We start from the raw sequence: 15,108 nt of genomic DNA on the forward strand, positions 1-15,108 counted from the left end.
CTGTAGAGCTATTACTCTTTTATTCACTGGCTTTCTGGGTCTCCTCTTCAGTATTAGGAGAGTACCTTATTCCTTGCTCCTGATATCATGACCGTTTAACATTCCTCCCTCTATTTTTACGCATCAACAAAGTTGAATTTTTTGTATTGATTTGTTTTTTCATGGTGGATGGTCCAGAGTAAGAAATGTTGGGTTAATCTGCCTAAAAAGAACTGGCTGTAATAGTATTTTCCTTCTGTTCCCTTCCCTTCCCTTCCCTTCCCCTCCCCACCCCTCTCCTTTTTTTCTTTAGGGCCACACTTGTGGTATATGGAAATTCCCAGGCCAGGGGTCAAATCAGAGCTGCAACTTCCAGCTTACTCCACAGCCATAGCAATGCCAGATCTGAGCCGCATCTGCAACTTACACCACAGCTCATGGCAATGCTGGATCCTTAACACACTGAGTGAGGCCAGGTATCTAACCCACATCCTTGGTGGATACTAGTTGCATTCATTACCACTGAGTCACAATAGGAACTCCAGAAGTTACTTTTTTAAAACCGCACACACATATATGCACATTTATATCCTTTGCCCTGATGAAGTAGAGAAGAAGAAGGGGCTCCCCTGTAGCTCTGTGTTTGCTCTCAGGGAGTAATTATCCTTTACTTCCGTTCATCTTTGAATACCTTAGATGTTCTCATAATACTCATTCAGTAGTTTACTATCTAAACCAGGTAACAGAGGGTTTGGAGGAAGAAAATTGTGAATGTGGGCTGGATAGCCACTACTTATTCTATTAGGTTCGGATCGCTATTTTTCACTATGTAATTTGGTATGGAGAATTTGCCATCAATTTTCTTTCAGCCCAAGCACCTGTAGAATAAAAATGTGATTTATAATGTCTTCAGTATAACAAACTTCCACCAAAAAGTAATTAGGCTTCCAAGTTTATTATAATGACATTTTAACAAAACATTGTGAAATATAGGATCTTATGTTGAATTAAACAGCTTAGATGATTTGAAATGATATTTTATTTAAAGGAGGGTCTGGGAAATAGTTACTTGCAAATTATAAGTTTAAAATTGAATAGTGGCTTAAGTTTTTATTATATAAGACATTTTAATTTTGGCATGTAAAACATTTGATGTGTACTTATTTATTTATTTATTTTTGTCTTTTGTCTTTTTAGGGCCTTACCTGAGGCATATGGTTCCTAGGCTATGGGTCAAATCGGAGCTACAGCTCCTGGCCTATGCCACAGCCACAAGCCACTCGGGATCCAGGTTGTGTCTGTGACCTACACCACAGCTTCCTGTAACACTGGATCCCTCATCCACTGAGTGAGGCCAGGGATTGAACCTGCGTCCTCATGGATACAAGTCGGGTTTGTTAACCCCTGAGCCACACCACAACAGGAATTCCAATCTGTACTTTTTTAAAAGAAGTTAAATATCCAGTTGGTTTTTGTATTTAATATTGATCTTTCCCTTCCTTTGTTTCTCTTATAATGGTATACACCATTCATTCCTTATTTGGATGCTTTATAGTCTCCAACTCTATCTCATCCTCATTATTTTGTAGATAGTCTGCATTCCCCCTTTTTTTCCTCCTAGAATGGGGAGGAAGGACAGTTAGAATTTCTTAAGTTATTAAGCCTCTATACCTTGCTTGTAACATAGCATTTTTTCTTCTTATTTGTCTTAATCTTAGGGACCTTTAACTCAAAGTGATTATGACAAATGTAAAATATCAAGTTAAACCTCATAAGAGATTTCAGCTCAAAAGGATCACCTTAAGGTACTGGCCTGTTTAGGTGACGTACAAATCATGTAGATGTTAGCCACAGAGGGTCTTTTGACACTGTATATATGCTATGCCTTTTTTTTTTTTTAATGATTTTTACTTTTTCCATTATAATTGGTTTACAGTGTTCTGTAATTTTCTACTGTACAGCAAAGTGACCCAGTCACACATACATGTATATAATATACATTCTTTTTCTCACATTATCATCCATCATACTCTATCATAAGTGACTAGATATAGTTCCTAGTGCTGTACAGCAGGATCTCATTTTTTATCCATTCCAAAGGCAATAGTTTGCATCTTTTAACCCCAGATTTCCAGTCCATCCCACTCTCTCCCCCTTGGCGACCACGAATCTGTCCTCCTAGTCCATGAGTTTCTTTTCTGTGGAAAGGTTTATTTGTACTGTATGTTAGATTCTAGATATAGGTGATATCATATGGTATTTGTCTTTTTCTTTCTGACTTATTTCACTTAGTATGTGAATCTCTAGTTCCATCCATGTTGCTGCAAATGGCATTACTTTGTTCTTTTTTTATGGCTGAGTAGTACTCCATTGCGTATATAATAGATCTTCTTAATCCATTCATCTGTCGATGGACATTTAGGTTGTTTCTATGCTTTGGCTATTGCAAATAGTGCTGCAGTAAACATACAGGTGCATGTATCTTTTTCAAGGAAAGTTTTGTCCAGATATATGCTGAAGAGTAGGATTGCTGGGTCCTATGATAGTTCTATCTTCAGTTGTCTGAGGTACCTCCATACTGTTTTCCATAGTGGTCGTGCCAGTTTACATTCCCACCAACAGTACAGGAGGATTCCCTTTTCTCCATACCCTTTCTAACATTTGTTATTTGTGGACTTATTAATGATGGCCATTCTGACTGGTGTGAGGTAGCATCTCATAATGGTTTTGATTTGCATTTCTCTAATCAGTAATGTTCAGCATTTTTTCATGTGCTTGTTGGCCATCTGTATATCTTCTTTGGAGAAACGCCTATTCAGGTCTTTTGCCCATTTTTCAGTGGTTTGTTGGTTTTTTTGCTGTTGTTATTATATGAGTTGCTGTATAAATTGTTTGTATATTTTAGAGATTAAGCCCTTGTCAGTTGCATTGTTTAAAACTATTTTCTCCCATTCCCTAGGTTGTCTTTTTGGTTTTTTTTAATGGTTTCCTTTGCTGTGAAAAGCTTGTCAGTTTGATTAGGTCCCATTGGTTTATTTTTGCTTTTATTTCTGCTGCCTTGGGAGTATATGCTATTCTTAAATATATTTTAAAATGCAACATTTGATACAAAGCAAAAAGTGTATAACTAATATCTAAGTTTAAAACACAGTTATGATCCTATATTCTATTAATAATTTCATACTTATAAAAATTTTTAGATAAACTCATTTGGGTATAATTTCTGGATCTAGAAATAACTCCTCCATTAGGATGTGATGAATATATATAATGTAATGAGTAAATCAGCTGCAAATTCTAAAATATTAACATTAGAAATGTAATTATGGAAAATAGAGCCCCAATAATATGTATTTGGAATTTGCCTTGCAGGTAGTGATTTACATGTGTTGATTCCCAGATTTTTTTTCCAATTATTTTTTAATGTGGTAAAATACACATAAAATTTATCAAATTAACAATTTTAAAATGTACCTACAATTCAGTGGTATTAAATACATTATAATATTGTGACCACCCCTCTCATCCATTTCTGTAAGTATTTTTATCTTAAAATTTGAAACTCTACCCATTAAGCAGTAACTCTCCATTCCTTCCTTTTACTAGCCTCTGGAAATTACCATTCTACTTTCTGTCTTTATAATTTTGAACACTCTGCTAAGTGACTTATATAAGAGGCATCATGCAGTATTTATCTTCTGTGACAGGCTTATTTCATTTAATACAATCAAGGCTTTTCTGTGTTGTAGTATGCATCAAAATTTCCTTTTTAAAGGCTGAATATTATTCCATTTTATGGATATACCACATTTTACTTATCCATTTATTTATTTATGGCTACACCCATGGCATATGGAAGTTCCTGGGCTGAAGATTGAATCCCTTGAATCTGAACCACAGCTGTGACCTATACCACTGCAGCAATGTCAGATCCTTTAATCCACTATGCCAGGCCAGGGATTGAACCCACTCCACAGCTACCCAAGCCACTGAATTCAGGTTCTTAACCCACTGAGCCACAGTGGAAACTCCTATCCATTAATTTACCAACATACACTTGGATTGCTTCCACATTTTAACTGTCATTAATGCTGCTGTGAACATAGACATACAGATATCTCTTTGAGACTCTTCTTTCCATTCTTTTGGGTAAATACCCAGAAATGGAATTGTTGGATCATAGAGTAATTTTATTTTTAATTTTTTTAAGAAACCACCATACTATTTCTGATAGCAATTGTACCATTTTACGTTCCCACCAAAGGTGCACAATAGTTCTGATTTTTCTCATCAATACCTGTTATTTTCTCTTTTTTGTTTTTGATAGTGGCCTAATAAGTATGAGGTAGCATCTCCTTGCACTTTTGCGTTTTATTTCTGAAATGATTAGTGATATTGAACACCCATTCATGTGCTTGTTAGCCATTTGTATATCTCCTTGGATAAGTGTCTAGTCAAGTTCTTTGCCCCTGTTTTTTTTTTTTTTTTTTTTTTTTTTTTTTTTGCCGGAGGCGGGGGTGGTGGTGGTGTACTTTTTACAATCACACCGATAGCATATGGAAGTTCCCAAGCCAGGGATCAAATCAGAGCCACAGCTGGGGCCTACACTACAGCCACAACAACACCAGATCTGAGCTGCATCTATGACCTACAACTCAGCTTAGAGCAACACTAGATCCTTAACCCACTAAACTGAGCAAAGCCAGGGATCAAACTGTTACCCTCACAGAGACAACATCTTTAACCCACTGAGCCACAGTGGGAACTCCATTTCCCCATTTTTGAATCAGGTTGGTTTGTTTTTTGTTGTTGAGTTTTTACAACTTGTCTATATTCTGAGTGTTAATCCTTTGTCAGATAAATGAATCGCAGATTTTTCCACTCTTTTTATGGGTTGCCTTTTTACTCTGTATTGATATTTAGAACTCTAAACTCCTTTCAGTTGTATTGTTATTTCCCTCTTAAGTATTTAAAAATTCCATTGGAGTTCCCGTCGTGGCGCAGTGGTTAACAATCCAACTAGGAACCATGAGGTTGCGGGTTCGGTCCCTGCCCTTGCTCAGTGGGTTAACGATCCGGCGTTGCCGTGAGCTGTGGTGTAGGTTGCAGATGCGGCTCGGATCCTGCGTTGCTGTGGCTCTGGCATAGGCCGGTGGCTACAGCTCTGATTCAATCCCTAGCCTGGGAACCTCCATATGCCGCGAGAGCGGCCCAAGAAATAGCAACAACAACAACAACAAAAGACAAAAGACAAAAAAAAAAAAAAAAAAAAAAAAAATTCCATTGACATTTTAGAGTCTTCTAGCTACTGTTTGAGGTGATAGTGGCAAGAGTGGAGTCTAATCCTAAACTGCTGATTAAATTTTATTGCTTTAAGCTAACTAAACACTATGCTGTTTTTAATAAAGAAAATCAATCATGAAATGAGACGAAAAGAAATAATTTTTTTTTTTTAAGGATTTAGACTTTCAGAATTTGGACCAATCACGTTTACTGTGGTTTAAAACTAATCATTTAAAACAGAAGGCAGAAATCCTGGTTTAAGTTGTTATCGCTAAATGTAGACTGGAGCTCTTTTTTTTTTTTTTTTTTTTTGTCTTTTTAGGGCTGCACCTGCAGCTTATGGAAGTTCCCAGGCTAGAAGTCGAATCAGAGCTGTAACTGCTGGCCTACACCACAGCCACAGCAACATAGGATCTGAGCCACATCTGCAACCTGCACCACAGCTCATGCCAATGCCAGATCCTTAACCCACTGAGCAAGGCCAGGGATCAAACCCATGTCCTCATGGATGCTAGTCAGGTTTGTTAACCACTGAGCCACGACGGGAACTCTGAGACTGGCACATTCTTATGTCCAGTACCAACCTGCATTTTCAAAGAACAATGAACTAGACATGTAATGAATATAATCTTCTGGGCAGTGCTTAAATATAGATGAAATACTTTTCCACCTAGATCCTTACATACATTTATTTATATACATGGGCATATGTTTTCTTTATATAAGTGTATGTCTGTATGTATATAAATCTTCAAATGAATGAATGCATAAATATACATGGTATTCTAGCTTACAGAATTAGAAATGTAATTCAGTTTACTCCCACAGAATAAGATTGAAGATAATGAGAACTGAATTAAAGCTTACTTTCTTTCACAGAATTCCTCAGAGAGAGAAGACTGTAATAATGGCGAACCCCCTAGGAAGATAATACCAGAGAAGAATTCACTTAGACAGGTATGAAATTCAGTCTTACTTAAAATAAAAAGCTACCAACAAAACAAAAGACAGGAAACCCTCAATTTGCCATTCGTTAAGTACTGGAGCTTAAATTAAGGTTATGCTGAAGTTGGGATGGATATAGCCATCAATTTCAGTCAGTTAACATTGTTTTCCCAGTCCTTTAAAAAATATTGTAGATATACAGTACAGGGCAGTCAGTTGCTTATGTGTAGTGAAAACAAAATCAGATAAAAGGTTTCTCATTCAAGAAAAATGCTTCTTAAGTACAGGTAGTAGAATAGTTGACTTTTTTTATTTTTAATTTTTAATTAAAGTATAATTGATTTACGCTATTGTGCTAATTTCTGCTCTATAGCAAAGTGACTCAGTCATTCATATATATATATATATACACACACATACATATACACACATATACATATACATACATATATATACACACACACATTCTTTAATATTATTTTCCATCATGGTCTAACAGGAGATTGGATTTAGTTCCCTGTGCTATACAGTAGTTGACTTACTTTTACTTTTCTATTAAGATTGTTCATATATTAAAAAATATTAATCTAAAGGGGTTAGTTAAATTAGCTCCTTTTTAGTCTGAGCAATATTTGTTTGCAATTTCTAGAAGTAAAAGCCATTATTGATGACAACTTTAAAATAATTTTTTTTACTCACCACGGTGCCCCCACTCCCCAAAGGTAACACATTTTTCTTTGAAAGTTCAGTTCCATGGAGCTCTCTTTTTAAAAACTAAAATGTTCAAAAAAACATTTGGTAAGAAAAAATGGTTCTTGGAAGTTTCTGTCGTGGTGCAGGGGAAACGAATCCGACTAGGAACCATGAGCAATCCCTGGCCTTGCTCAGTGGGCTAAGTAAGGATCCAGCATTGCTGTGAGCTGTGGTGTAGGTCTCAGATGCGGCTCGGATCTGACGTTGCTGTAGGCCGGCAGCTATAGCTCCAATTAGACTCCTAGCCTGGGAGCCTCCATATGCTGCAGGTGCGGCCCTGAAAAGACAAAAGACAAAAAAAAAAAAGAAAGAAAAAATGGTTCTTCTCACTACCTGTAGCACCCTCCGATGTTGCTTCCATCTCCCACTGGTGACAAAAGCAATTTCTTACAGTATTGCCAGAAACTAGGGATCAACCTATTTATTTTAAATATAAAATTGGGTTAGATGAGTATCACAGTAGTAAAAAATAGTTTTAATTTACATACATTTATGGCATTATTCTAGGGAAAAGAAGAGATCGAGTATTTATTGAGTGTCCACCATGAACCTGATACTTATTTTACTTAACTCTCATTATAGCGCTGTAAAGTTGCTAGATATGATTTCCAATTTATAGATAAAAAAATAGCTGAGTGAGTGATTTGAAACCCAGATCTCAGTGTTGCCAAAGCATTTTTACTTCTGCCTTCTAACTCTACTTTGTAGACGTTGTTAATTTAGGGGAAAAGTAGTTGAAATTGTGACACACTCATGTTTTATTTACTGTATGTTAAACAAATTTTGGATGGGCATTTTTCCTTTTTTTAAAAAAAATAAAAATAATTATTTAATAAGTAGAATTGAATCAATTCAGGAAACTTTGTTAAATTACCAGATGATCAGGGATTGATATTGTTCAGTTACAGCTTTAACTATTTGGAAATAAACATTTGACCTATAAATCTAAATATATAGACAGTATTGAGTAAGATAAATTTGAAGGTAGAAACACTCTACCCACTATATAGAAACAACTGTCAGAAAACAATGACATGACAAAAAGTTTTGGCAACTTTATTTAAGCTAACAAACGAATTTTCACTCTGCAAAGTTATAAATTAATTTTAATAGGCTGATCCAGATGGTCCATTTGGAAAATGGATAGGCTGATCTGTTGAAAATTAAACTAAATTTATCTCTCTCATACTTCAAACTGAAGCAAGAGAGAGAATCATGCCTATTAAGTCCAGCACATACAGATGGACCAGCAGGTCACACATGGGACTAATCTGATTCATTTAAAAAATAAATGCATACATTATTGAATCATTTTCTATTTGCAAGATCTGTTGTGTGCAGTATTTGAAAAAGATTTAATGTTGTTTTTTCCATTGCTTTTTAGCAGGTTCATTTCACTCCTCTGCTTTAATTTAACAACCTTTTTTGGGTTTGTTTTGATTTATCCTCCTGGTGCTCCAAAATGATCTTTCTAATATCTGTCATTCAGTGTTGAGATCCAAGCTCTGGAGATTAATTAGGTCATGAGGCTTCCATTCCCCCCCAGTCCTTTCTTTGTAAACGGTTTTATCTCCATTCTTTTTGTGAAGAGCATGAACTCAATGTTCTTGGAAAGAGAAATGGCCTTTAGAAACAGGGAAGTAGGAGATCCTCCTGGGGCCCCTGGAGTCTTTTAGCTTCTGGGTGTTTTAACAGCCCCATGAATGCAGATTTGTAAATTTATTGCAGTGCCATCTGGTTTTTTGCTCGAACCAGATTACTGTTGGCTTGTGTCTGTCTATTGTGGTGGTCACTCCCTAGGAGCTTGCCCTCTCAATCTTAGGGATGAGTGATGAATAGCAGGGGTCAATAGAAGCAGGTCACAGGGCAGATGTCCAGGACTGCCCTGAACTTGATTACCCCATTGCCAGTTTTTAAAGTGTGGGACATAATATATAAGCTGTTTAAACTCCCTCTTTTCTCCAATGCATATGACAATAATGAGGTGCCATTTGCTCCACCCCCCCACCCTGCTTTTAGCTGAGTTATATAGATAAAAAGATGTGAGAGCTGCATTTTATCTAGTGTTAATATAAGTAGGATTTGCATCATATGGGCCAGTCCCTTAACTTGAGATTCTTTTGCAGACTATTTCTTTCTTTCTTTTTTTTTTTTAAGGACCAAACCCTCGGCATATGGAGGTTCCTGGGCTAGGGGATCTAATCGGATCTATGACTGCCAGCCTACACCACAGCCACGGCAACGCCAAATCCAAGCCATGTCTGCAACCTACACAACTCACGGCAACACCAGATCCTTAACCCACTGAGCGAGGCCAGGGATCAAACCTGCATCCTCAGGGATGCTAGTCAGTTCACTTCCGCTGAGCCGTGATGGGAACTCCTTTGCGGACTATTTCTAATGGGGTTTCAGGAACTTTCACCACTGATTTTTAAATGCTAAGTTATGTTCTAATAAATTTAGTATTGATTTAAACTAATTTTAGAGTTTACGTATATTATTCTAAAGTACAATTTTACCATTGTTGATAGGATATGATCACTGCCTGTTAACTTGGAGTTATTTAACTATTGGAGGAGCTAAAAGGAAGATTATCACTATAGTTCTTACAGATATTAAAAGGGTAATAAGGGAATATTTTAAGTAACTTCAACCCAAAAATTTGGAGTCTAAGACGAAATGGGTGAATTCCTTGAGAAAGACAACTTACTGAAGCCAAGACAAATTTGAAAGCCTTATGTCTATTTAAATGAATTATCGGGTTCTCTGGTGGCCTAGTGGTTAAGGACCTGGTGTTGTCACTGCTGTGGCTTGGTTTGCTGCTGTGTCGTAGGTTTGATCCCTGGCCCAGGAACTTCCTCATGCCCTGGGCGCAGTAAAGAAAAGAAAAGAAAAAAAAATCGATTTATCAAAAGGCCCATGTTTCCTGGTGAACTCTATCAAACGTTTGAGAAATAAATAAAACCAAGATGGAAAATAGGAAGGAAAGAACACTCCCTGACTTGTATTATGAGGCTACCATAACCATAATTCCAAAACTTGACGAAGACATTAGCAGAAAAAGAAAATATTGAAGGAAAAAATCAGGAGACATTACTCCTTATGTCACCAAGTCATTTTGTGTATCTGCTTTCCATTTTATTTCCAATATCAGAAGGCAAGAGAATTGGAAGGAAAAAGGCATGTAATATATTCTTTTAATTTTCTAGGTTTCTGAATAATCTTATGATTTCTTTGCATCAAGTGTAAACTTTTGTTTAAAGGGTGTACAAAGTAGCTACAAATTTCTTCTTACTTTTATTCCTGGAATGTGTAGCCAGGAAAACCATAGCAACTTCATAGCTTTTATTCATATCTGCAAACACGGGCAAAGGCCTGGGAGGACACAGGAAAGTACTCATTACTTTTTGAAAAGTACGGTTACAACATGGAACTCCTTCTTTGCTTCACATTGGTGCTAATAGGATCTGTCAGCCCAGCCTTTCTCTGTAATTGAGTAAATTGTGACCTCCATCTAATCCTTCCCCCATCCCCCATTCCCTTTGTGTATGTGTCCACTTACCATCCTGAGAACGTGGGCAGTGATAAATAAAGCATTCAGTAGAACTCTCTCAACTCTTTGAAAGCAGCATGATGCCAGCCCTCTAGTTATATTTCTTTAAGTGTTTATGTTTTCTGTATTCTTTCTCTTGTGTTGCTGGAACCCTGGGGATGCAAAGCCATGAGAGAGGCCAAGAAGCTAACAAAGTAGCTGTCTCCCTTGTTAGCTTGTTCCTTTATTCTTTAAAAACAAGATAAAAACCATCTGGCTCAGGGCATTACATTTTCCTCCCCCATGCACCTCTATAGATGGAGACTTCACCTGCCGTGAGGGTTTACATTGATTAGGGAGGGAGCAGTAATTCAAGCTTCCATCCTCTTCAAGGATACTTTGCAGTCTTTAAAGGTGCTGACCCACTGAGTTAAACTGTCAAGGGAGGATAAAAAAGTATCTTCATCCCAGGAGGTAACAGCTGCCAGGTTTTCAGCACCTTGCACGCTGCTGGAGAAATGTCACAATTGTCAGCTGAAAGAAAAATGACTCAGTTGTCATCTTCTGTTAATGACTGGGCCTTATAAAAGGAACTACACATAAGCCTTTTAGAAGGAGTAAGTAGCTGTTTTCTGTCCCTACCACCTCCTGTCACCCCTCCCCCAAATTCCTGTGTTGTTCTAAATATTACTTGGAGAAGATGCACAAAAATAGCAGTGAAGAACTTAAAGTTAAAACAACCTAGTGTAAGCATGGAGGTCTGACTGGCCTAGCGCCTTTATACAGTTGGATGAGTAGGAGGAAGAAGCACATCACTGACACAGAAAATGACATTATCCTGTGTATTAACAAAACAACAACAACAACAAAAAGTCATTCGTAAGCCAGTGAACTGAGAGAAAACATACTGTATTTCTGCTCTTTGGAGGACAATTTGTTTTCAAGCAGCATCCAGATGGGTAAATACCATGACATTTCTTTTTTTCAGGAGAGCCACTTCTTTTCTTCCTTAAAAAAAAAAAAGAAAAGAAAAAAAAAGAAACCCTCAATTTGCTTCCTTTAACAGCTCTGTAACGTTTGTATATAATGGCATTCCCTTCTTTCTGATTTGATTGATGAGGGGGGAAGGTTTAATGAAGTCCCTGATATCAGGCAAGCAGGTTTTTTTTCTATTTGTTTTAGGTTAGTCATTTTAATTGTATTGAGTAATTAGAAGGTACACACAGCCAAGGGAGCTTTGTTCTGATAATTGCTCAAGAAAACCCATTCCCTATCTGCCTTTGCTTTGTGTTAAGACATTTCTCCCCCTAGTGGCAATAGTAAGCACTTTGACTTGGCAGTAGGCAAGGTGTAATTGTAAAATGACAAACTATGCTTAAGGGACTATCTTGTAAATACTTTAGTTTGGAGTTTGGCATTATTTAATTATATATGTGTGTTTTTCTCCCATGAAACTTCCTACCTCTTTTTTTTCTCTCTGAAGTGCTTTGGGCTTTGGATAGGAAAAAAAAATTGCCTGAGATCTTTATTAAAGAAAAAAAACACACACAATGCATCCTGGGTAATGTTTTGCAGCTTGACTTAATTTTAGTCATCTGTTTTAATTACCTATTTATAAAAATGCCTTTGCATTTGTAGACATTATTTAATACTTTGGAAGAAGCACCTCATTTGAAAGAAATAAATAAATTATACTTATTTTAAATAGTCCATGTAAAAGACCTTAAAGGTAATTAATGTAGGTCTCTTAAGTAAGACAAAAGTGATCTTTCCAAGTCTGATAAAGTGATTTGTTTATTTAACTTCCCACTTCGGCTGAATTCTTCAGAGTATAATAACTTAAAAAAAAAACAACATGGTTTTTGCAATTTGTGTCTAGCTACAAAAACCCTTCTTCAAAAAGAAGCAATTTAATAACCAGCTTTCTTAAAATTACTTTGAGGAAGGAAGACTATATAGGGGGTTGGTGTTTTGTTTTTATTTTTATTTCAGTGTAATCATTCTTTGATAAATTGTGTAATCACTGACTTAGTAGAAAAAATATTATTGAACTCCTGGGTTGCAATGACCATAAAAAGTGTATTTTCATATACAGACTTGATATTGTGAATAAATTATAAAGGAAGCAGCTTATATGCTGGTCAAAGTCCATATGGGCCCAATTCATTTTGTGTTCAGTGCTTAACCTGAATGTACCATTAAAAAAAAGAAGAAAACATTTTTAAAGGGGGAGGGCTATTGTGCCCAATTGTGTGAGCCCTTAAAAAATCTGCTCTAAGAGTAACATGGAATGAGATCATACACAGCTTTGCAGGTACTGAACGAAATTCAGTGGTATCGCTGTGGCATTTTAAAAGCTCAGTTCCACCTTCCCTAGATGGCGCTTTGTAGTTTGCTTTTTCTATCCCATGTTCTTGCTGAGGACTTGCTTTGATATTATCATATATCTGAAGGTCCCCGTAGCTCCTTCCCCACCCCCCAATCACTAGCCATTTTCATTATACTATGTCTTATTTTGCTATAGGGCTGCTGAACAGATTTCTTAGGCAGCTTTTTGCAAGGTTAAAAGAATGCAGCCTGGTAACAAGTTTGTGTCATTTTAAATATATACCTTCTAGTAAATAAGGAGAAGTCTGGCAATCAATCCCTTTTAGTGTGTTATATGTTTCACCTGACAACTAAACCTTCTATTGATTAGCCATTACTTTGTTAGATAATCCTATGTCATTGAATCCATTGTAAAAAATTAAACTCTTTAAAATGTTTTACCCTAGCAGCAGTGTGAAAATTGAAAACTTGTTCAGAATTACAGCCTGCTTTCACAAAGAAGGTAGTTTTCAGTAAGGCATCTTACTGGTTTATGCTTATGTTCTTTATATGCAATATAAAAATGTATTAAAGTACTCCAACGCAAAACTCTGTCTCTGGTTCAGCAGTGAGGCTACCTTTTCAAATGTTGTATGGGGACAGAACCTGTCTTGCCTGTGGCTGTTGTCTGCACTAGTTTAATTTTAGCGGGAAGGGTCTAATACTAATTTTATATAGTAAAATAATGAAGGTAAAGTATTTGATTATTCAGCCTTTTAATTCCAGAGTGATCTAAGGACTGTAACAAGTTTTAGTTTACTAATCTAGGTGACTTCCTTCAGAGATAAACAAGATCTTATACCCATTTTACAGATGAAATATCTAAATAAAAAAAGTCTATATATAGCCTTATTCTAGAAACTCCTACAGGTTTCTTGAGTCTATCTAATGCTCCGCTAAGCATGTTATACTCACTTCTGAGGAGAAGAGGAATTTTGAAGGAAAACAAATTAGTTTTCTTCTTGCCATGACTATTATTTTCAGAAAAATAAAATAACATTTTTATTAATTAACTAGACAAACCTCTAGTACTTTATCCCCTAAATATTAACTGCATACTTCTTTTGTTATTGAAGTAAAATTTTCACAGTGAATTATGTTGATATTAATTGCATAAATCACTGAATTTCTGATGTCTTTACAACTATGTAACCACCACCCCAGTCAAGCCATAGAATATTTTCATCACCCAAGAAAGTTCCCTTGGTCTTTCTTCCCAGCCAGTTTCCCTACCCACAATGAATCAAACATTAATCAGCTTATTGTCATAGGTCAGTTTCACCTTTCTTGAATTTTATATAACAGAATCACCCATTTGTGGTCTCACTTTTACTCAGCATAATGATTATGAGATTTCATCTATGCTGCTGTGTTTATCAGTAATTTATCCTCTTTTATTGTACAACATATTCCATTGAATAAACACTACAGTTTGTTTTCTTTTGATGGACAACTGAGCTCTTTCCATTTTTATAAATTAAGTTGCTGCTAATGCTCTTATGTAAAGCTGTTTTGGTGAGCATGTGTTAATTTTTTCATGTATACTTATTGGCTCTTCAGATGTTTTCTTTCCTTTTTTTCTTTTTTTTTTTTTTTATGGCTGCATTCATGGCATATGGAAGTTGGGCCAGGGATTGAATCCGAGCCACAGCTGTGACAATGCTGGATCCTTTTACCCATGGAGCTGGGCAGGGGACCAAACCTGCACTTCGACAGAGACCAGGGCCTCTGCACTTGGTTTTTTTGTTTTTTGTTTTGTCTTTTTAAGGGCTGCACTAGCGGCATAGGGATGTTCCCAGGCAAGGGGTTGAATTGGAGCAGTATACCTGGACTACACCACAGCCACAGCAACACCAGATACCAGCCATGTCTGAGACCTACACCACAGCTCACACCAATGCCGTATCCTTAACTTATTGAGCAAGGCCAGGGATTGAACATGCGTCCTCCTGGGTGCTAGTCAGATTCATTTCCGCTGAGCCGTGATGAGAATTCCTCCTGCACTCGGATTCCTAACCTACTGTGCCACAGCAGGAACTCAGATTTTTTTTTGCTTTTTAGGGCCGCACTTGTGCCATATCAAATTTCCCAGGCTAGGGGTCACATTGGAGCTGCAGCTGCCGGCGTACACCACAGCCCACAGCAATGCAGGATCCGAGCTGTGTCTGCAACCTACACAGCTCATGGCAACACCAGATCCTTTAAGCCACCGAGGGGGGCCAGGAATCGAACCCAAATCCTCATGAATA

The 15,108-nt window shown here is 36.9% G+C and overlaps 1 protein-coding gene across 9 annotated transcripts in view; it reads left to right on the forward strand.

Annotated features, from left to right (window-relative positions):
• BTRC (beta-transducin repeat containing E3 ubiquitin protein ligase) overlaps window positions 1–15,108 on the forward strand; it is a 189,278-nt gene that overhangs the window by 90,930 nt on the left and 83,240 nt on the right. For 7 of the 9 annotated variants that reach the window (XM_021072708.1, XM_003483546.3, XM_021072710.1 and 4 more), the window contains one exon: window positions 6,142–6,219. The exons of the other annotated variants lie outside the window; for them this stretch is intronic. In XM_021072708.1, coding sequence (XP_020928367.1) covers window positions 6,142–6,219 — 78 coding nt within the window. The remainder of the gene's footprint in view (window positions 1–6,141; window positions 6,220–15,108) is intronic. 9 annotated transcript variants of the gene reach the window in all.

This window comes from Sus scrofa, chromosome 14 (assembly GCF_000003025.6).
Source record: "Sus scrofa isolate TJ Tabasco breed Duroc chromosome 14, Sscrofa11.1, whole genome shotgun sequence".
In the NCBI taxonomy this organism is placed as follows: Eukaryota; Metazoa; Chordata; class Mammalia; order Artiodactyla; family Suidae; genus Sus; species Sus scrofa.